Below are 24,795 nucleotides of genomic sequence, written 5' to 3'. Positions count from 1 at the left end.
AGCAGATTGGCGCTATATACTACAGAAATAGTTTGTAGTTACCACAACTGCCTTGTTTCAGCTAGCCAAACATATATGGTCCACTCTGCAAGGCTGAAAGTGGATCTAACAGTGGTCTGTTGCAATAACATAATGTGCTGAATCAAGACTGCATGAGTACACTAATGCAAGAATTGTGCTGCTATAGCTGAACCATGCAAGGCCTTGTTGAAGTTAGACATGGGCAGAGAGATTACTTGACCACTTGACCACTTGAAACTGCAGAAGTGGTGCTGCTACAGGTGCCACATAATGCTCATTCCACAGGTGTAAGAAGTCAATCTTTTAGTGTGGCAGCACCTATACACTAGAACCTTCACTGTACTCTGTCTGGCACCTGCCTAAAAGATTTTTGTTTTGGCAAGCCTTATCAAGACGTGTATTTTAATCTGTTTTTAACTTAGTACGGAGCCTAGTACGGAGCATACATAAAGCCTCAGCTCTGCTGCTGCAGAGCTTGCATCCCATGTGATGGGCATTGCCAGAAAGCTATCACTGCACAAAAGTTTAGGACTGTGCTCTTTATTAACTTGCACCACTTATTTCTATACAGGAATTCTGTCTAGTATAAATTAAGTCTCCATTGACAGAAGCAACTTTATCAGACAGCATTCAACATGAGACTCTTAATCTCAGGGTCACAGATTTGAGCCCTATGCTGGGCAGAAGAGTCCTACATTGCAGAGGATTGGACTAAATGACCCCCACAGTCCCTTCCAACTTTACAGTTCTATGATTCTATTACTCTTCGTGTCAGTCAACTACTTTCCTTTGGTTTCCATGCCATTAAATATACACCCCTAATGTCTAGAACCTCTAGTCATTAGGGAGTCAAGTTGTTTTCTCTGAAAAAAATTAGAAGGTTCCAAAGGGATAACACTACATTCCCAGATGAGGAATATTCTGTTTTGAAGCAGAGAGGAGATGGCAACATAGTGAGCATCAGGTAACATTTGTTGATTACAAGTTATGTAAGAAAGAAATGTTACAGTTGACGTCAATAACTTTTGGATCAACTGGAAGCTTGAACACTTCTAAGTGTTACTAAGTGTTACTTTGGATATGCAGCATTCAAATTAAAGATGCATAAAGGACCCAATTACTTTACTTTTGTAACCTCCCTGAACCTTAGCAGTAGCAAGGATTTATTTACGCTGGTGACCTTTATGGTTCACCATTAAAGGACCTTAAAAAAGAAACAACGGACCTGATTTTAAAGAAGCATGAATACAATCCATGTAAGCGGGCCATCAAGATCCATGTATGTATTCTTCTGGAGTAGCGGATGCATTTTCAATTTTTAGATTTTTGGGGTGGTATTTAGCTATGTTTTACTCTGAGTAGATGCACTGAAATTAATGAGCATGACTAAGATAGGTCTCCCCTTCTCCACACCCTTCCTGCCCCCCATATGATGGCTACTGATGCACCCCGCAATCAAGATGGCAGATCAGGGACTGGAAACAAGTGACCCTCCAGTTGTTGCTGGGCTCTGCTCCCACTATCCATGACTACTGCCCTTGTTGTCTGGGGCTGACGAGAGCTTAAGTCCAACCACACTGGTAAAGCTACAGGTTCTCCATTCTTACCTTACGTTATAATAAAGGGATTTTGCAAGGTATGTGCAAATCATTGTTTTCTCTGCATTGAACACTGTCAAATAAAAAACATATACCCCACAATTTCAGATGAGTACTACTGTTTTATGTTACCATACAGCATTTTGAATTGAAGGCACTTAACAAATGGTATTATTGTCTGAAAAGAGAAGGCTAAGAACAGAAGTTTCTCTTTGAGCTTACAATTTGCCTAATCATAGTATTTGTATCTAATACTTTACTTCATGACCTAAGTAAAAATTGAGCAAATGACATTTATTTTCAGTCAGTTTTAAAGCAATATTGTTAGCACACAACAAAAAGGGATACCAAATATTTTATCTTTTCTTGACATGTTCTGCATATGATATGCACAGAAAATGTGAGATTCAGGTCTCGTTTACAGTGGTACCTCGGGTTACATATGCTTCAGATTACAGACTCCGCTAACCCATAAATATTACCTCAGGTTAAGAACTTCAGGATGAGAACAGAAATCGTGCGGCGGCAGCGCGGCGGCAGCAGGAGGCTCCGTTAGCTAAAGTGGTGCTTCAGGTTAAGAACAGTTTCAGGTTAAGAACAGACCTCCAGAACAAATTAAGCTCTTAACCCGAGGTACCACTATAATTGGTTTAATTCAATTTTTTCTGCTCTGTGATATTACGCAACTTTAGCAAAGTATACTGTCAAGTTACCACTGAATTCAATCTGCGAAAGATTCTAAATAGAGGACCAATTCTCTAAGCCTGTAGCTGTTTTTTGTTTCCTTTTTTCCAGTTTGCTCTAGTTTTTGCTTACCTGTCACAGTTATCTTTGACAGCACAGAGATATTGAGTGAAACCATTATTTTGTCCGCCATGGAACCTAAAGCACCCTGGCCTGATCACTGGAAAATTCCCTCCCCCACCCTTTATTTTAATCTTGGCTGACAGCCTAACATAGCAAGAAAGGTTCTGAGGTCAGCCAAGGAAAGAGTAAGATGCCCGTCTTGAATTTGTATCTTTCTTATTGATGGAAATGTGTGATAAAAATAACACATAATATTGAACTATCTAATATCATGACAAAGCTGAAACAAAAAGATACCCAAGAAAAATGAGCAAAAAAACCCAAACAAAACCCCACTAAAAGATGTGGTTAAAAAAATAGATGACTATCCACAATGTTTTTATATAATGTATTTCTGATCAAATGAGCAAATGTTTTGTACACGTTGGTGCTTTCTGTTCTCATTGTTGATTTTGGCTGAGGCCACAGTTACAACAGGAAATAAAAATTACATTAGCCAGGAAGGAAGCTAATGAGTTTTCCCTCCCTCAAATACCATTAGACACTTCCTAAATAAAGGGGAAGCACATTAGTGTAACGACTGTGGGACATAAGAATCAGAAGAAGATGCTGCCGTTAGATTAAAATTATGAAAAATAGTGTTAGTAATGGCAGCTAACCCATAATATAATGATTTGTTACACCGCTCTCAGATGTTTCAGCTATTAAGGCTTTATGTTTCAAGTAACATATCCTATGGGGCAGCATTGCAAAACTGAGTATCTTGTTAATTTTCTGCATTTTTATACGACTATCGTTTAAACTAAAAGTATTTATAAGAACCACAATTTTCTTAATTGAATCTGGGTTTTAAAAGATTGTAGAAGTGAAACATTTCCTTGCATTGCCATTAACAGTTTGTACTGTAAACATAAAAACTTGATTAGCTAATTGCATAATCTATATAGCAAGTTATTTCCTGTCATTGTACGTACCCACGGCATCTCTGCTCCTAGCCCCAATCTGTTTACCACATACGATTTTCAGATCTAATTGCTTCTATACTGGAATCATACTATGATCAAAGTTGAGTAGGTTTTTACATCAGAGATCTCTTAAAACAAGGAAGCTCATATAAAACACTTTGGAACTGACCTCAGCTTGTCAATTCCAAGCAGAGATGGGAGTAGAATTAATCTGGTTTGCTTTTTTCAATGAACCATCAGGCACTCCTGAACCTTGCAGATTGGAATGCAACTCCCAGTTAGATAACACTTTTCTCTCATTTTTGTGCTGCAGTTTGTGTGCAGAAAGTGCACACAAAAATAGGTATTATTTATGTAAGAAATGCATTTAAAATAAATATTTTATGGATGAATGCATTGAAAGGGGTGCAGCTGTTGTTGTTTTTCAAAGGGACATTTTTAAGTGAAAACTACATACAAAATGTGCACAATTAAAACGAAAACTTCCATGCATTCTTTAAAAAAAGAATTACCACAAAATGAACCTATGATTGAGCACCAATGAGACTTAAGTGGGATGGAATTAGGCTGTTCAGTGCATCCCTAATTCCAAGCACTATATTTAATACTTTCAATATAGTGACATGCTTCTGAAAAATGCACACTTGTAATATTATGCATGAGGGTAATATACACTATTATTATTATTTACTATAGTCAGCAGTAAAACTGTACATTTTTTACAGACTAGGGCCACATACAAACCATACATTTAAAGCACTCTTATACCACTGTAAGAGAATCCTGGGAACTGTATAGTTAAGGGTGCTGGATTCAGAGAGATGCAGTTCCAAAACCCTTAACAAACTACAGTTCCCAGGATTTAACATGACGGTTAAAGTGGTATAAGAGCGCTTTAATTGTTATGATGTGGATGTGATTAAAGACAGACAAGATTATTTAGCAAATGGAGAGAGGATGGTTGACTATGTATGATTGTAAATAATCAGATATCTAAAACTTTCTCATATATATTTCTATTTTACAATTTAAAATACTCATTTTACATCCTTAAGATATCAATGACTTCCCTTCTTCTCTTTCCATGGTTCACTTTACACATAATTCCCTGCATATTTTTCAAAAACTATACCAATCAGTATTCCATTACTGCATCCATAAAAACTTATTTACACTGTTGAATTTATCTTGATGCTGCCAGTGTTTTCAGCTGTACACAATTATTTACCATATATTCAATAAACATTTTCCAATCTTCTTTAAATGTATGTTATTCTTGTTCTCTTAATGAGAACAAGAAAGAAAATGAGAGAAAATGAGAGAAAAGTGTTATCTAACTGGGAGTTGCATTCCAATCTGCAACTCTGCAAGTTGTGTATATTCTGTCAACTTAAGTTGCCATTCTTCTTTGGTTGGGACCTTGATCATTTTCCATTTTTTGGCTAACCAAACACGGGCTGCAGTTGTAGCATGCAAAAATAACCTTTTTTGACACCTGGGAATTTCAGTCTGAATTATCCCCAACAGAATAGGCTCTGATATTTTTGGGAAAGTACTTTTGAACATTTTTTTCATTTCATTATTGATCATTTCCTATACACTTTTACCCTTTCACAAGCCCACCACATATGAAAGAACGTTCCCTCCGCCTCTTTGCATCTTCGGCATTCATCTGATTCTTAAAGCTCAACAACTTTTCTGTCCGGGTTTTCACTCTTTGAAATATAGCAACCCTATTTAAGCAGATAGCTGAAAAAGCTGATACAAATGGATGCACATTTCCCTTCTGCCCAATCTCTTCTGTTCACAATTGCCATTTTAGTTAACCATGGCTTCACTAGCATCCTGAAACTGTGATTAACAATAGCTACAGTTCATTAAAAAAATAATAAAAAAATCAGAAACCATCGTTTGAGCTTCGTTCGTTTGAAATTAAGTTAATGCTAAAGAGACTCAATTGCAGAAACCACAGTAAAGGAAATCACTTGCTTCTGAACTCCTCCTTCAAGGCACCCAGGGAAAGAACGACAGTACAAATTTGAGAACAAGGGTGGCTTGTGTACATCACATTAAGCCAGGGGGTGGCCAACCACCCTGCTCAGAGACCTCATCCAGTCCTCCAAGCAAAATGCCATGCCCTGTGAGCCCACTAACTTTTGTGGCAACAACAGCAAGTAAAAGAAAATGTAGACACAGTGCTAATGTGAACAGAGAAGTTTAGCTGGGAAGAGATGCTGTAGTGTGCATGTGTTCATGGATGGGGAGGAGATCACCCAACCCACCACTGGCATGTGGCTCCTGTAGGGGTGTCCAAGGGTCAGTGTGGCCACCAGGCTAAGAAGGGTTAGTTACCCCTATATTAAAATGTGCTTTACTGTGATGTGTGTCTACTGCTTCTGGCAGGCATTTCAGAAGAGTTACTTACTCCTACGGCGGAGTCTTTAAATGCCACTGAAATCAGCACAGTAAAATTTATGTGGATCCCAATGTAGAACATATACATTGTCTTGCTATTGTTGTAGTAATGAATGACACATAGCCCATAAATATTTATAGCAATTTGTCGTAACTTTTATTAAGATCACAAGAACATTTATTAACAGAAAATATAATTTAACAATTTACTCCTGATGTGGGGAGATTGTTTGCACAAGTCATAGAAATGTCTAAAATGTAATACTAGAAATATCTTACTCATTAGCTTAATTATTGCTAACATTAAGTACACATTTCAAGTGAAAAACATGACACATACTCAACTTCCATAGAACTGTTACTTCTTCAAATAGAGCTGGATCCAAACTTTGCTTTTAGTGGGCTGGGGCACCAATGCTAGCTATTTTCTCCCTCCTGCACCCCCTAGTGCCCCCTCACTTATTACTTCAATGGGTTCCCCAAATGGCAAGGGAAAGAATTGGCAAAATTCACTCTCTGCCAGCAGGATCCCTCCAATGAATCAAAAGCCTTTTTCATTCGGAAGGAAGCTTTCTATCCAAGGAAGACAAATAGATTGAACCATGAACGTATCTACCTTTGCTCTGATTCAAGCCACCTCAGTGTAACTTGGTTAATTTCCTTTGCTCCAAATACATAAAAAAACCCAACAATTTCAGAGTCAGTGCAGGTTTAGAAGAGAAGGATTATCATTTTTGAAGGGCATTTCCTTTACTGCGTATCAACTGCTTCATAAAGCATAAACAGGATATTTATGCAGCACTAAAGCACAGCTCCATTTTCTAATGAATCAGCAAAAAACCAACCAAAAAACAAAAAGTCCTACAATTCCATACTTTCCCATCTAAGACACTAAGGATTTCTGCAAGATTTCAAAGCTGAATGTATGTAAGCAAGGTTAAAGTGATTCCTTTATTGTTAAAGCCACAGATTTTATAAATAACAATAAAACTGAGGACATCAACTAAATAATCCAGCTTAATAAAAAACAATATGTGAGAAGCTTTTTAAAACATATATTCATTATAGCATTTCAGCTAAGAGGTTTTGTGCAACAATATCTTACAGAACAAATCTTGCTATTAAGTGCACAGAAAAGCTTTTCCAATTACAAAGCGATAGTTTCCTTCTAAAGCAATAGTTAGGGGATCCCTGTTCTAACCTATTTGTTTCCTTTAAGATTCTTTAAGTATTTTTCCACTGTATTATTTTGATTCTCGAATGACATATATCCTCAGGATCTTGCAAGACATGAGCGATATCTAGGGACTGAAAGGTTGCCCATTTCATCATAGCTTGTAAACAGGGTGGGGGAGATAATTGTATCACACATATAGTCACTCTGCAATGTGTACAGTACATATCCCTTTGGCAGTTGGCAGCACCCTATCAGTGCAGGAGCTAACTACTGGTAACCATATTCCACAGACACCAGCAAACTGCCATGTAGCTAAGAAACTCAACACCTCTATGAATATATGAACAAAAATGTTGGATTTATGCCTACACAAATCTTGCTTTACACTGTAGCTTTATATCTGTTGGTATATCTTGTTTTACACTGTTACACACCCCCCCCCCAATCATTGGTCTGTGGCAAGGCTCATGTTTTGCAAGTACTGTAAAAAGGTTTGAGGTTCAGCTGCCAGCACCTCGAAAGGATCAGGCAGAAAATATTTTTAAGTGTTACAATCTTAAACAGTAAGAAGGGCTTTTAAGGATTAAAAGGCAAGACGTCTGATGCTTATGGGCTCTTCTATCCCTATAAATTGTTGGTTGCTTTTGGGATGCAGAGAGAGAGAGAGAGAGAGAGAGAGAGAATAATAAGCAGCTGACTTTTGTATGGCGTTGTAAATTGACCTGAGGTAAAAATACAGCCTCAGCATATTTATGTTCATGTCAGGCAAGAAATTGACATAATTACTTCCATCTCTGAAGCTTGATACTAATTAGCAGATAAAATGATGATTTTAAGAGCCATGTATATTAGTCAAACAAAAAAGAGCAGAATTTCAAAAGGGAGAGTCGGTGAAGATGAGCTCATATTCAACTTTAACAAGCAGTGGCACGTTACTTTGTCGGCATGGAATGAAAAGCTGTTGCTGCAAAGAAATAAATGCTGAGGAGGTATAATGTATTTCCAGATACAACATACTTTTATTTGGGAAAAAGGAATATACACCTGTATGAGTAATGATTTCCAGAATTTTGTTCCATGTAGAAATTAATTTTACATAATACGTTTTCCATCAGGATTAGATTTTTCTGTTATAGGAACTGCCCAGAATTAATAAAATTCCCTCTATATGTGGCCTTGTTAACCTGTTACACACATACACAAGTATTGCAGCAACTGTGAAACATCATTTTTTACAGAAGTGCAAGTTTTTATAATGAGAGCTCAATTCACCTAGTACATTATTTTAAAACTTCTGGAATGGTATACTAGTGCCTTCCAAATTGAAAAATATATAGCAAGAAGAGGAAGAGGAAGAAGAAGATGGGAGAGGAAGAAGAGGAGGAGGAAGCCAAATTATTCAGAAGGGTCTCAAAGGGCTGGTTCACATAACAGACTTAGATAAACCACATGAGCATGCCAACTCCCAGAGAGTAATTCATAGCTATTTTGCTCCTTTCCGGTAGTTTTTGCTGCTACAATGCACCAGGTTAAGGTTTGGCTTAGAATGTTGTCCAAATTAAGACTCATGATTAAGTTCTCTCCTTGCTAACCTCAAGCTTTATCAAAGAACAAGCAAAGTTTAACTTAGTACAGTGGAACCTCAACTTACATACGCCTCGTTTCACAGATGTTCCAAGTTGCATCCACGGCAAACCCGGAAGTAAACACCGGGTTTGCTGTGATTTGCGCGTGTGCAGAAGCGGCTGCCGCTGTCTGCACATGCGCAGAAGTGTGATGCCGCCAAATGCGCATGCGCACAAGACACCTCTTCTAACGTCCCGTTTCAACCAGCGGACAGACCTTCAGAACGGATTATGTCCGTAAGTAGAGGTTCCACTGTATGTCTTGTAAACCAGGGCACAAAAATGAGAAAACCAAAAAATAATTATGAAGAAATTGTCCAGGGAATAAATACTTTAAAGAACAATGTATTTTTAATTGGTCAATGGATTTCTTCCAATCCCAATTTTAAACATTTGGACAAAAGAAGCATTAGAAAAAAGTAAATAAAGAGTGGTGAGTACAACAGCTTACTGGCAGTAAAGGTAAAAAGTAAAGGACCCCTGGATGATAAAGTCCCGTTGAATTCAACTATGGAGCGCAGCACCATCTCCGCTTTCAGGCCAAGGGAGCCATAGTTTCTCTGCAGACAACTTTTCCGGGTCACATGGCCAGCATGACTAAACCGTTTCTGGTGCACGGAATACCATGATGGAAGCCAGAGCACACGGAAGTGCCACTTATCTTCCCACTGCAGCTGTACCTATTTATCTACTCACACTGGTATGCTTCCAAGCTGCTAGGTTGGCAGGAGTTGGGACAAAGCAACAGGAGCTCACCCCATCACACAGTTTCAAACTGCCAACCTTACGATCGGCAAGCCCAAGAGGCTCAGTGGTTTGGACTACCTATGAGTATCTTGGAGAACATCTCCTCCTGTATGATCTCCTCTGACACTTAGAATCTTCTGATAAGGTCCTACTCAAGAGTTCTCTCTTAGGTGTAGAGAAATTGGCTTCTACTTTGAGCACTGACGTCTCAGTTTCAATAGCCACCCCAACAATTTGATACTCTCCTGCAAGAGACAGTCATTCAACCACTTCCCTATCTTGCTGCAAAAAATTTGCTTTTAAAAACCTTTTGTCCTTTTTTAAAAGCTCTGTTGACTTGCTTACTACTATCCTTTACCATATTGCTTTTTTTCCAAGTGTTATACTGATTTATAATATGACTGCTGTTTTACTGGTTTTTCAATTTTCTATATTGACTTTACCATTTTATTATTTTGGTGTTCTTTGCATTGTTTTTAATTGTAAACCACTGTGGAATTTTCCGATGAACTACAGTCTGCGTTTACAACAAATAAGTAAGAACAATAAAGTAATTTCTACACATGATCTCAGGAAATCTTTCTTTCCCATAAGTTTGTTCAAAAATTTCTTATTAACATTATTGATCTTTTCATTTTTCTATTACTCTGAATCAAGAGCCACCTGATCATGAATTACAGTGATGTGTCGCAAGCATATTAGTCTGTGCCTGACATGGCCTCAGATAAACTTTACTGAAAACTGAATTCAAAACTTATTTCAGAATGCATTTATTTCACAAGTGCTAGAGAGCATGCACTGGCCAAATTGGGGCAATAATTGAAGAGCGATTTCAGAAACACTTAAGAACCTAAGAACTGCCTTGTTGGATTATTATTTATATATCCAGGACTGCAACTGACCTAGTCTATCTAGTCAAGTGCCTTGTTTCAAACATCAGCTAGCAAAGTATGAAAAGGATTAACAGTACCATGAATAAGTGCTGCTTAATCTGTATTAATTTATTTGGACCATGAACAAAACGTCTGATTATACAAATGCACAAAAAACTGGCAATATTGTTTCCTCCAAGACAGTCAGAACGACATTCATGACCCCCAATATATATTATACTCATAAAACCCTGTAAAGTGGTAGATTAGACAGAGAGTACATCCCTGAGCCAACCACCTAGTGATAGGTATGGTTGAGCAGCAACTTCACTGTCATTGGGCCACCAATACCCTATTCTACTACACCACACTGGCTCTAAAAAGGTCAGAAGACTGTAGGATGGTGTGCTGCCAGTATCATTAAGTGTTATGTCTTAAAACACTTAACAGTTATCATCAGCACTGTAGGACTGAGAGCATTACACTGTTCTATTGATTCAGCTTATGAAGGCATAAAATAGTGGTCATCAGCTATCAATTACACTATAAATGCAACTACTAATTCAAGTTGTGCATTTCCCCCTAATTATAATTCTAACAAAACATGGCTTTGCCCATGTGAATACAAATGACAAATCATTATTACTTTGCTATACAGTGGTACCTCTGGTTACGTACTTAATTTGTTCTGGAGGTCCGTTCTTAACCTGAAACTGTTCTTATCCTGAAGCACCACTTTAGCTAATGGGGCCTCCCGCTGCTGCGTGATTTCTGTTCTCATCCTGAAGCAAAGTTCTTAACCCGAAGTACTATTTCTGGGTTAGCAGAGTCTGTAACCTGAAGCATCTGTAACCTGAAGCGTATGTAATCTGAGGTACCACTGTAGTCCACCACCAGTCAAACAACAGTGCCACACCACTAAAAACGATTAAAATTATTAATAGCATCCTCGCTGCAACTTCCGATATCTTTTGTAACAACAACCAACTGCAATGTTCATTACAAAAATAAAAATAAAAATGCAAGATCCTACTCATTTATAATTTAACTCAACACGTTTCAAAGTTGACAATCCCCTGCTATCTGACCTTCTTCATTTACCTTCATTGTTTTAAATTGTGCTGGCAGTCAATCATATGGGATCCAGTCCATTCCTTTTTAATAAAGAAAACTACAAGCAGAAAGCTACCTAGATCAAATATGATCCTATGGGTCTTTGTCAGGGAAGTAAGACCAACACATCCTCTCCTCTCCAATCCCTTTACCCCCCCCCCCCATAACTATTTTGCTATACATTCCTGTCTAGTGCAAGGTTTGTTGACCTGCAGCCTATGGACCCCTAGGAGATTAATGGATTGGCTTCAGGGGGATCCATGAACTGGACACAAACAAAATGACTTCTCCAATGCAATAAATTGTGTGCTTGTGTTTATATGTATTTTTCTGGGGAGCAGGTCAATAGCTTTCATCAGATTCTCTGGAGCCTGTGACCCAAAAAAGGCAAAGAACCGTTGGTCTAGGGCAACCACATAGATTGCATTGCAACTCCATAATGTTCCACTGGCTGACCACACTGATGCCTGTGGTTCTCCAAAAGAAACCCTGTAAACCAACCTTCCAACACCTAGAGAGCAGAAGCTATGCAATCTTGGCAAAGTGATTACTCTTCAATACTTTGGGTATGTACGTTTTGTTAAATATGGAGACAGGGAGCTCCCTAAATCCAGTCTTGGTGCCTGAGCTTTAGAACTTCTCCCTTCTACCGAATGCAGAGTGTTGGGAGCTTCCTTCAACCATATATAGCAAAACTTACATATACAAATTATAAAAATCTAAATATAAGATATACTACCTCATCAAAGTCCAAAGCTTTCGTTAAAAAAAAAATCAGATGGAAATGCTATCATAGCTGTCAGCTTAATGACTGGTGTAACTCAACTCACTGCCATGGATATTAATCATGTCTAACTTTGGAAGTTTTTGATTATTTCCGTATTTCCAAGAAGTTACCATCCTTTTCTTTACCAAAGATACCAACTTTAGTAGATTAGCTTAAGTTCACAGAAATGAGAGTGGCCCACTGTAGGTACCTAGAATATTGTCCTTAGATATTGGTTCTGAATGGATTCAAAGTAACTGAAACCAGGTTTTGAGTATAAAATTTTAAGACATTCAAACGTGATTTATGGTGAATCTAATCACCACTGTATTGCCTTCTAAAAAGTACTGTTTGGAATTGCACAGATTCAAGTATTTCAAAGGCTTAAATACATTTTGCCAAATAAAATTAGCATAATATCCTTTTAGATTGTACAAATGCTTAGCTACATTTTACACACTTGTGTCTACAAACGCAATCCAGTAACATGCAAATTTAACATGTAATCACATGGCTAGATCGTAGCAATGTGGAGAAAAGGGGGAAGATCTTGTAAATCCATAATCTTTTAATCTTTAATTCAATAAACAGGTGACTGACCTAATGATCACTGCATAACACCATTTCTACTTATTGCCAGACTTAACTATTTTAGAGAACATCGTCATGGAAACAAGTTTATCTTCAAGCTATGTGTTATATGTTCAATCTATTATATTTTTTACCATATTTCCTATGATAACATACATAAAGCCTCTACTAGAGATCAGAGCAAGTAGCTACTTTTTCGAATGAAGAGAACAGTGGCGCTAATAGCAAGAACTCATGAGAAAGAATTAAAAAGTGCCACATCATCAAGAATTTGGATGAAGCAAGCTGTATAACTCGAAGCACTTCAACTTGGAAAAATATCAAACAAATGTCAAAGTCAAATCGCAAGCAGACAGAATTCGCATACAAGGAATGGTCTTAGGTGTTGCCAAGTGGATCCCACGATCCACTTGTCAAGTGGATCCATGAGCCCTCATTAGTTCTTAGGAGCAGTTCTATTTTTCTTTAGGAACACTTTAGCTGTCCTGGGATCCTTCTCACAAGAGAATGTGCTTACAACATGCTCATCCTATTTTCCATTGTCTACCTGGCTCTGTGCCTAGAATGAGAGACACGTTTGCTTCGTTTTTAATTATACTTATGAGGGCTCAAATTATTTACTACTTCGTGTCTGGAGGAGGCTCTTGCTGTGACATGAGAAGGTTTCAGAACTGTAGGCATAAATACTTTACACATTGTGCTACAGATCACTAGGTATAATTAAAGTAGGAGGCAACAGGGTGGGAGTGGGTAGTGTAACTCAATTGACCAGAGGCATGTAGAATTCCCATCCTTAGGATCTTTCAATCATTCCTTTGTTTGCTGGCTAACAGAACTTGATGAAGTCCAAGTTACTTTAAAATACAAAAATTAATTAATCTGTTTGTAGCACATTAATAGTAAGATATTTAAGTAATTAACATTTAGTACAGACTTTTATTACAATTATTTTCAAGTTACTGGACAAACAGAAACTGCATTGCACCTACAGATGCATAACCTAAGTATAAAAAAGAAGGCAGTCTACCCAGTTTCAAATAATGAGTCATAATGAACAAATTTAGGACAGGACGTAAAAGAGCCAAAGTGTAGCTACAATTGAGAAAAAAATGCATGTTGCAATGCACTGCAATAAATTTGGTATGTATCACTACTACACTTTGCGTTGCCCCTGTGTGCAATGGTTTTATTTTTCATGCATTTCTCTTGGCTCGTTTCTTCAAACTGAAGCTCTCCTTTGGATAGCCAACCACGGTTTCGACTGTTCCATGTCCAGCAATTGTGCAGACACATTCCCTACAGCACATGCGGCCTTTTCCAGCCCAAGTTGTGCTTCCGAGTTAAAACCAATCCCACTATAAACAACAACAACACCCCAACCACTTCCTGTTTCCAAGCTGCCTACAGTCTCCCTAGGAAAGGCAGGGAACATGGCACAATCCTGACTCTAGTAGTCAATGGAGAGAGAGAAGGGGGGGGGGAGAGAATTTATTAACTGAAAGCATAGGCATTTTTGCAATTCAGACAGGGGACGCTTCTACATTGGAATGTTGGTTCTGTGTGTGTGTGTTTGCAATGGTTGATCTGCAAATTTAAACTCCAAATAGGGCTTCAGAAGCACTTGTGTGTTATATGGAGGGAAGGAAAAGAACTCTCTGGGACTCTGAGCAGGGCAGCTCTCCAACGTCTGCCCTCACACCACATTGTAATTTCTAATTGGAAAATGGCACCTGTTCCGCAGAGAGGGAGCAGGCAGCTTTTGCTGCAGAGAGCGACAGGGAAGGGCGGGCTAGGCTGAGCTGCCCCAAGCGGAGTGATGCCTCAACTTGTGGCTCGGAGCTTGAAGTTGGGCTCTTCCACTTGTCCTCGTTTGGCACCAGAATAAAATATTGGGAGGGGGGCCAGGTAAGCCCCATCTCACATAATCGATCACACGACACAGTGCACACACACCATTTGAATAGCAATGCCCATTAACTTGGGGGGTGGCCTCCTCAAATATTTTATTGTGGGGGCTGAAGAGTTGACTCCTATGTTTGGCACTGTGGGTCCAGCGCAGATTTCCCATCCCTCGTTCTCCCAGCGGAGCTGCCTTTCTTCATCACCTTTCTGGAGGTGATCGCCCTTGCTTGGGCTGCTCTGCTCTTGCCTAGGCTGGGGGCGGTGTGAGGAGGGAGAAATCTGGTGGGGAGCTGGTCCTGAGCTCTGGGGCTTTGCATCAGGTGGGAAGAAGGGTGAAGAAGCTGTCACTGCCCAAGTGCTTCTGTATCATGGCTCTTCACCAGGAGGTCAGCTACTGTATTTTTCGCTCCATAAGATGCACCAGACCATAAGACGCACCTAGTTTTTGGTGGAGGAAAACAAGAAAAAAAATATTCTGAATCTCAGAAGCCAGAACAGCAAGAGGGATTGCTGCGCAGTAAAAGCAGCGATCCCTCTTCCTGTTCTGGCTTCTGGGATAGCTGTGCAGCCTGCATTCGCTCCATAAGACGCACACACATTTCCCCTTACTTTTTAGGAGGGAAAAAGCAAGTCTTATAGAGCAAAAAATACGGTAATTCCTGGATCCTCGCCCTCTCTTCCATTTTCCCTAGGCCAGGAGGAGGAAGATGAGAGGACACAGCTGGCTTTCCCATTGCTTCTGGAATCTGAGCTTTGCAGGTACCACTGGCCCACTGGATGAGGGCGGGTCGGGTCACATGATGCCAGGCCCCCTCATTGCAGGGGGCAAGTTGGCACCCCTGACACAGAAGGTAGGCTTATTTTGAGTACTGTTATTGTACTGAGCCAAAACTTGTAGGAAAACCATAACCATTCTAAATTATTGAGCTCAAATACCATATTGATGAATGGCTACATGAAGGGAAAATGTATTTCTTCATTTGTGCTAATATGGGACTCATTCTGTTCCTTCAGGAAGGCAGTTGGTGCAATTAAAAACAAACAAAAAACCTCTGAACAATATTAAACAGAAAACTGCTGAGCAACTACAACAAATAATATTGACAACACTGTTTAGGTCCCAAAAGAGTACATTTAGAAACCAAGTAACTGGAAATGAATGCTGAACTAATTCCATGGTTCATCAAACATTTGCAGTAATATGTTGATTCTAGTATAGTTACAGGCAGTGCATCTGAATGCCCGGCAAATCAGGATTAAAAATTAAAGCAGAGGTCTTGCAGAGTCAGAAATGGAAGCTGTTCTCTGAAGCAGGAACAGCCATCAATGTCCCTCCTACGTATGGTACCATAGCTTAATTACAAGTAACAAAAATTAAAGGCTATTTTTCCTTAAGGTGACTTGAATGCATTACATATTTAATTATTTTAGACAATTCCCTCATGGCTACCAAATCCAGAGACAACTAGAAAGAATTTTTTCTTATCTATTCATATTTCTATCTATATTTTTAAAGGATCATTCTGGACAACTGAAAATTAGTTACCAATATCCAATACTCTGCAGTAGCTCAGAGTCACAAACAATCAGCTATTGAGCTGTATATCTCTGCCTCTTCCCCCACCCCTAACCATACAAGTTCTGGTGTCTCTGAGACTTGAATCCAAATTGTTAATTTTTTTACCTCTCTGTTCTACTTAATGCTAGACAGATCTGAGGATCTGATATGAACAGACCACAACACACAGTCATTATTTGAAAGTGCTTTTTTAAAAAGAGGCCTTAATATTTTAAAATACTCAAAACAGACAATGGATATTGAGTTTTAAAGCCAATAAGATGCAATGCATATGCCCATTTGCAACAGCCATTATTTTATGAATCGCATTCTGTAATTGCTCACAGTTCTGAAATTGTAAGGAAATTGTTTTTGTGGCATATGTGCAACTGCCAGTTGTGTGCCCATTTGTCAAAGAAAGGAGGATGTACTGGCTACTGCATTTACTGGGCCTATGGCCATATAATAAAAGTTGCTGTTGTTTCTACAAGCCACTGCACAGGATTAAATCTACTGCAGCATGCTTCCACCAACTTAGGCTTCCCCTCATCACAGTGTGAGCTTGAGTCCAGACTGTCTATGAGCTCAGGCTCTCCCTTTTACCTCCAGTGCAGTCCAAGCCCTCCCAACCACCGTCCCAGCTCAGATGGGGATGTCAGTTTGCAGCCTTACTGCAGGAATGTTAGGGATCTCTTTTAGTCTCTTCCAGATGCTTCAAGACTACTGAATATGGGGAAGAACATGATAACACCCCCACCAGGAGAAGCAGAGGAGGAGAGATTGCAGGGAACACCTAAGCAATTTTCACTTGCTTCTGTTATTTGATCCAAAAAGCCAGGGACGTACTGCTCCAGCAACACCACTGGATTTAGTTGAGAAACACAAGAGCATTGTCAAGTGACAGCAGTTATCAAGCAAAGACTAACAGCCACCTTAAGTTACAGGGTTAGGAGCAAAAGAATTTCCCAGGTAGATAAAATGTAAGGAATAAGTAGCCATTTCTCTCAACTCTAAACTACACAAAGGAAACAAACTATAAGACAAAGAAGCACCCACTGTAGTGTACAAGGATTTAAAAACAAAACACTAGGCATTTAAAAAGAAAAAAGTATCCAGTTTTGTTTACATGCTCAATATCCAAGCAACTCTTATTTCAGTAAATCAAGGCAAACTACCACATGGGTGTCTGACTGATAAACTGCAAAAGTCTAATTTTATACAAATGTGAAAAGCACATTTCTGCTCCAACAGAGGTCGGCGGGTGGGAGTGGGATCTAAATTCACATTAAATTACAAGCTTGTCCTACGGGGCCAGACAGCTATGAATACACAATTCCTCTTGGTTTCATGTAGGATCTCCAGAAAATGTTTTGCTTCCAAACAGCAGAAACCACATTTTGCAGCACATCAGTTCATGGAGTTTACACCCCTTAAAATATTTCAATACATTAATATTAACACTTTAAAATACAGTGGTACCTTTGGTTACAGACACTTCGGGTTACAGATGCTTCAGGTTACAAACTCCGCTAACCAGGAAGCAGTTGCTCCAGGTTGAGAACTTTGCCCCAGGATAAGAATGAAATCATGTGCCAGCGGCGCGGCGGCAGAAGGCCCCATTAGCAAAAGCACGCCTCAGGTTAAGAACGCATCCCTGGAACAAATCAAGTTCTTAACCCAAGGTACCACTGTATGTGAATAATGATTATATGGAACACCCGTCCCACTGCAGAAATTGTATACCACACGGAATTGCTTCAGATTTATTTCAAACTATAAAAATCTGACAACTTGCAGAAGCATGCATCTTATTTTCAAGAAAGTACTGGCTTAATTTTACTTAACATGCTTATATTTGCTATAATATATTTATGTTAATTTTTGAGTAGATGCAGATTTTTAATTTCTCATGATTAACACTATTATTGGGATATTGACATTGACATCATGTAAGGAAATAAACCGGAAAAATGCAAGGAAGCACCAGGTGCACAGACAAATACATGCAAGGTATAAAGTAATATGTACCCAATAAATTACAAGATGGATATATGGACCCCGCTTTTGATGTATAAACAATCAGTTAGCCAGGAAAATGGAGAGTAGGGTACTAGGTAACTGAGAGCTTTAAGAAACTGCAGAACATACCAGGGAGTCATGCCCCTCTATTTCTTACTGAAAATGGGTGGCCTGGTCTGGAAATTGGGGGGCGGGGGTTGAGTGCTTTAAGCAAAACATGCTAGATTTTGCTGGTGGGGGGGTTAGCTGGATGAATTTTATAAGACTGCTCTGATATTCCTGTGGAACCAACGGTGCCTTTATGCTTGCTTCGACCTGCCACCAAACTATTTGTACTTTTTACTATTATTTATTGAATTTGTATACAACCCTATACCCGGAGGTCTCGACTTTGTAACCAGAGTTGTAAACTATAACACTAAGTCTCCAATCCTGTCTTCTAACAAAACTCACTCTGTAAAGGCTGCCTTTACAGTGGCTTTACACTGCCTGGAAAACACAGAACACAAGTTGGAGATTTCTCATTAATACACATAAGGAATCTTGTACAGTATGTGAATTAGGAACATAGGCAGCTGTCTTATACTGAACAAGGCCATAGCTTCATCTAGCTCAGTACTGTCTACATTTGGGGTCTCAGGCAGGGTTCTGTCCCAGCTCAACCTGGATATCAGGAATTGAAGCAGGGACATTCTGTACGCAAAGCAGATGTTCTACACCACTAAGATATGGACCTTCCCTAAGCTTTTCTCATACATTTTTATAGTATTAATTTAAACCTTTCCCCACAGATTATCTGTCCCATACCAGTTCAGGTTACATACACATTAGGGCACTTGATTATCTAAGAAACAAATAGGCAGCATATTTAGATTTGGGGGGAGGGCACTTTGTGATTTCATGCTGCTGCCAAGACTACCCTTTGGCAGTTTTCTTTTCAGACATAACCCACTTCCAGCACATTTTTTAAATTTGTATTGAAGTCAGCATCCACTTCCCCAAACATGCAACCTGTTAATAAAGCAGAGATACTCCTTTGCAGCCACCCAGGAGTATGCAAATGTGGAGAGCAACGTAACCAAAGTTAAGCACTGTAAAATGATCTCATGTCTGTACAAAAAATCCAAAAGGACTTAGATCACGGCTAGATCACGTCCTTTATATTTCTGATTTATTGCTAACCTACAAGAATTAGGGAAATGCTGACAAATGAAAAAGTGAACAGGTGAAGCCAGAGTGTGGCTTGTGTCAGCCAAACCCAGGCTCATGGCTTGTTTCACTCCCAAACACCCCACAAAGCTGCAAACCAAGATCAAATATTGGTTTCTGTTCATTGTGTGTTTGGAGGGATGCAAACCATGAACCCTAACGCAAGCAGCATGATAAGGAAGACTCTGGATTGTTTCATCTGTGCCATTGCAGCAGGAACAGGGAAGACGCACTGTGGGAACTGCTGAGAAGTGTGTGCCATCATGCTGCTTATTCACATGAAACCATAGATTGTTTTCAAATATGTTTAATGTGACATGTGACCCAGGCCATTCATGGGTAAAGCCTGGTCCTATAAAGCACAGATTCTTCAGTAAACACATATTGATACAGCTCTTTTTTTTCCCCATTGAGTCAACAGCACAGTAGACTCTTTCAGAAGATAATGGCCCAGCTTGGACATTTTGCTAAACCATATTTTAGCATGATGAGAACTAAGTGCAAGAATCTGCTGAGAGCAGTCATCCAGAGTTTCGCAGTATGTTGTCAGCAATCTGTGGATGATACACAGCTCCACTTCTCCCTTACATCTGCAGGTGTGGCAGCACATGTGCTGGACTTCACCCACTCATGGCCTGGATGACATGTCGCTATGGCAGGGGTGGATTTAGGGGAGTGCGAGCCATTTACATGCACAGATAGCTGAACCAAGAATGGTTCAGCACCGCAACAGTGACTTAGAACGGAGTGCGGGGCGGGGGGCACCAAATTTTGGAGTCATATGGGGCACCGCTGAATTTGAAAGCCCAAAGTCTGCGACTGCACTATAGTTTAGCGTGCCATCTGAAAGTGGCTATTACCATGGCTAGTACAGGAAGCAGAGAAGAGGAGTACGAGGCATGAAAAAAATTGTTTTGGAAATTAGTATTTAGTTTATACAATTAACTAATCCTTTGAATGATCAAATCCTCCAACTTTGAACATATAAACTATATCAAATCAGTATTTATATTTTCTACGCATTATCACAGTTGAAACCAATTTACAACATGACAGTGACATTTTCAGAGATAAAGAAAAGCCTAAGCATACTTGCTTACAACCACACCGATCAAAATGATGATATTTTACTTTAATAATGTATTCTACACTACCAACAAGTCTAAGATAAAGCAATCACCCAACAGCCTCATCTTAAAGCTAGGGGGCAATATCCTGAGGGTATCTTGTGCTGAAGTCCTGTTTCCTAGCTTCCATCCATTTAAAAACATCCATTTAAAAACTACGCTCAAGTTGCTAGCTAGTAGCACCCAAACCATTTCTTAAAGCTTGCGTAAGTAGACCACTAACAGATTTGCATATGCTTCTATCTATTGATTTTGGCTTTTCCCCATGAACTATTTTTTCCTCGTTAGTTACCTTCAGACAATAGTGATGTTGGTTAATAATTATAGCCTTAGATAATTTTGCTCTTGCCTACAGATCTGCTCTTGCTTACGCTTCCCACTCTTCTCTACCGATGCCAAACATATTCAATTTAGGAAGGTATGACTACTTTGACTTTAACCATAGGGCTGATATCTGGAAGGTTTTTGTAAGGATGAACCCTTGCTAACCTACATAAAATAAACTCTTTCACAGCAACGGTAAGTTTTCCTTCCTCTATGTATCACAGGAACTGAAGAACTTGGCAAAAAAAAAAACCTCTCCTAAATGCTGGGAAAGTGTGACATACATTGCAGATTCTACCTGTGAACAAACCAACAGGCAAAACAGAGTCAATAAGCATAAAACTTACATAGTCATGAAAGGCTTTAGCTTCACTTGAGTGTTCACATGTTTCACGTCTTTCTGGAGCTGCGCAATAGAGATCCCAAAACACACTAAAAATGGGGGGAACGACACAAAAATGCATTGTAACACTTTACATGTATTTCAGGTGTATGATTCCAAACATATGCACAAATTATGATGGTAATTACAGTACTGATTACCATCTCTCTTCATGCTTTCCGACTATGTTTTGTGCAGCATCAGCATTTTGGCATTACAAACTGCTGAAGTTCTGCAAACTTAAGAGCACTAAAGACTAAACTGACTATTACACAGACTAAACAGCATCTATACATTTTACTTATTATTTTGGTGTGCTGTATGAAGAATATCCAAATTATATATTTTGTGATTTAAGCATGAAGAAAAGATTTCAGAACTCTCGTGGGTAACATGAAAATCTAACAACAAGTGAAGTTGTTTTTGCTGCATTTTTTAGGAGCACCTATTCTAAAAGCAAACAATCAATCCAGAGCTTAAAACAACATCAGAAAAAGCTTTAAATACATTTAAAAGCTCATGAACAATTTTCCAGCCTGAGCCTCCAGGGTGCAGCATGTATTCTCTTGCAAAACTTTCATATAAGGGACAGAAAGGGAGAAGAGTGAGATGGCGGATAAAAATCTATTACTTTACTCCAGTGTTTATTTACATTCTAAATATTACAGATTGTAAACATTTTAAATTATGTTTTTATTTAAAAAATAAAATAAAAGGAGGACTATGTAAACCAAGCTAACATACAGTATACAAATGCATGCAATTATTTTAAATTCTGCAGAGTTAAAGGAAGCACAGTCTGATCGCTTCCATCAGAAACGGGACCAAGGCCTCTGGGAGCAGGTCCATGCAGGGCTCATCAGGCCTGGGGCGGGAATCTTGCTAAAATAAAGTTATGAACTAAAACAGAAAAGCAGCCGGTCCCAGGTGGGGCCCGGAGCCAGCCTAGCCCTCCAAGGCTCAGGGCAAGTGTATCCGGCTGCCTGTCCCCCCACCCTAGGCCTCTGCATGGACCTGTCTTGGAAGTTGCTCCCCCTGCCTTCTAGGGAGAACATCATGGCAAGGGGGAGACCTACCTGAGCCCAGCCAGCAGACAGAGAACTAGCAGCTGCAGGGGCCTTCCTCAACCTCCCAGTCAGAAAAAGACACTTTGCAAGTTACCCTTGGACTTCAGAAGCGTACAAACAACTAGTAACCAAGTAAAGGTGTGTTTTTTTCTAGCTCGGGGGTGTGGGTGGGGAAACCCAGAGAAAGAGACACCATATTGGAAAACCTGAACATTACTCTTTCCGGAAAAGAAATTAACAGTAGATTCTAGTTATTTTTAATGAAAATAAGATTTTGTACATTAACACTTTAATAAACACGAAACAAACAAAGTAGTCTATTTAAAAGCTTGAAATACTTACCACCACCAAGAGTGTAAGAATCCTGGGGGCTCGCCCAATGTGATATTTTTTTCCCATCTTATCTAAAACCAGCATAAATAGTGATTAGAATTTTTTTTCATCTAGACAAAATATAAACAACAGAATACAGCAAAATTCCCCCAATTAATCAAAAATTCTGAGACAAATAGGCTGGTCTTCACCTGGTTCCAAAAAGCTTATAATGTTGGCACCAGTTGTGCCTCCTTAGGGAGGGTATCACTGCAGAAAAGGCCCTCTTCTTTGTGAAAGCCCAATGCACCTCTACTAAAGAGGCTCTTTGGAGCACGGCCTCTACAGGCAATCTTAAGGCACTGTTATGCATTGTACAAAATATGGTTTCCTTTTGTTTGTTTTGTACCTACTAGTGATCAATGACATTGCAAGAACAAGAGATTCTCAATAACCTACCTACCCACCTTCTCCGTGCTAGTCATTATCAGTCACCTGAAGCTTGAATTAAAGACCAAATCTCACCCGAACCACGAAATGAATGAGGAAAGCCAAAGTTGGAAATAACAACATCCTGCTGATCTCACAGATTAGCCACCTTTCTTCTTACTGTAGCACATATTTGTTAAAAAGGCCTCTTTCCCTTCTGACTAGAAGCAGATACATTTTTCTTCTAGCAAAAAGACCGCTGAAGTTCACGGTCCCTAGCTTAAACTCAATGCCAGTTTGTCCCTTTCATGGTACTGGTGTTTTGGGATAATTTATTGAACCCATTGCTGTTCTGTAATATATTTTTCTGTCTGTTATGCTGGATAGCCACATTAGTGAAAAGAAAATATTGAAAGATGTGGCCTAAATGTGCACCTTACACACAAAAAAACACCATTCTCCATTATCCTTAAAATAACATCTATATTCAATGTTTTAATAAAACTCAAGTTTAATTAATCGATAGAAAGATGAATCAGCTGACAGCCGTAACTACTATGGATAATTTTCTAAAAGTTTACTGAAAGGTGCCAAAACAGACACCTACAAAAGGTCTATTGTTCCCAATGGCCAATGATATCAAGTATCAGGTAAAGGAAAATTGCACTCCAATACATGAGCCAATGTGCTGCTATCCTTCAAAATTTACACTTCTCTTAATTTTGTGGTGCATCTTTCCAATCCAAGACTTGTACATTACTTTCAATAATATACCTAAGGAAATGCACTATAGTAGAGAAAATTCCATTCATAAATGTGTATATTAAGAGAAGCATACACAAAATGTTTTAACATTTTCATGTGGATTTTTTTTTTAATTGCCAACTGATACTGAAATGGAACAAACTGAACTGAAGGCTGAAAATGTTAGAAACTGAAACAGACACATTTGTTTACCCCCAGAGGGGACTCCAGAGGAAACAGAAAATATTCATAGAAAAAAATGGACCACTCCAATATAGAACTGCATAATTAGTTAACGATATACACATATATTCATGTTGAAAACCTGTGTTATTCTGTTGTGTTACTTGTGTCATTCATGAATTTTATGAACAGAAGCAGATAGCCATTTCCTTCAAAGGCTGAATTTTTAATAAATGTATACATTGCTTCTCTCTTCAAAAAGTCTTGAAGCAATTTACAATACTGTGAAGTTTATGCTACTAAGGGCATAGCAAGAAAAGCACAGGAAAATATTATCTAGTTGTTAATGTGGCTATACAATACTTGAATCCTTTTTTAAAAAAATTTTTTTGCTTCAGACCAACTCATTTAAATAAGCGATGACCTGTGGCAAGTAAAGCTTGCCTCCAGGAAATGGTCCTAGTATCAAGTAAGAGGGAACAGAAGCAAGCAACAACCACACACAGCTGCTTTTTTCCAGCTGAAGAAAAATGACTGTGGCTGCTGCATGTTCACCCTCACCTTCATGGTAGCTGTCCTTAAAGAGTGAAGGAGTACACACCAGACATCAGTTAGAGTGGAGTGAACTCATATAAGCGGACAAAACAACAGCTCATAATACTGTACACTGAATTCACAAGACTAGCCTGAATCCTATCCATCAAGTGAAACTGGCTATCTAGAATTCTGAAAGACATAAAAATGATAGGAGACATACCTCTGATAAAAACGTCTGCGCTGATTTTTGTGCTCCTACATGGAGCAGATATTCATATACATACAGTGCTAACCTGAAAGGGAAA

General features: G+C 39.0%; 1 protein-coding gene across 13 annotated transcripts in view; it reads right to left on the bottom strand.

Annotated features, from left to right (window-relative positions):
- Positions 1-24,795, bottom strand: part of SSBP2 (single stranded DNA binding protein 2) — a 116,370-nt gene that overhangs the window by 53,516 nt on the left and 38,059 nt on the right. For all 13 annotated transcript variants that reach the window (XR_014503085.1, XR_014503086.1, XM_083404236.1 and 10 more), the window contains 3 exons: positions 24,711-24,783; positions 22,628-22,689; positions 21,184-21,268 (listed from right to left, as the gene is read on the bottom strand). Coding sequence is in view for 7 of the 13 variants with exons in the window: in XM_083404236.1 (XP_083260362.1) it covers positions 21,184-21,268; positions 22,628-22,689; positions 24,711-24,783 (220 nt within the window). In the remaining 6 variants the exon portion in view is untranslated. The remainder of the gene's footprint in view (positions 1-21,183; positions 21,269-22,627; positions 22,690-24,710; positions 24,784-24,795) is intronic.

The sequence above is a fragment of the Podarcis tiliguerta genome (assembly GCF_965153285.1).
Source record: "Podarcis tiliguerta genome assembly, chromosome: 11".
Lineage (NCBI taxonomy): Eukaryota > Metazoa > Chordata > Lepidosauria > Squamata > Lacertidae > Podarcis > Podarcis tiliguerta.
This window is presented reverse-complemented; position numbering and strand designations above follow the sequence as displayed.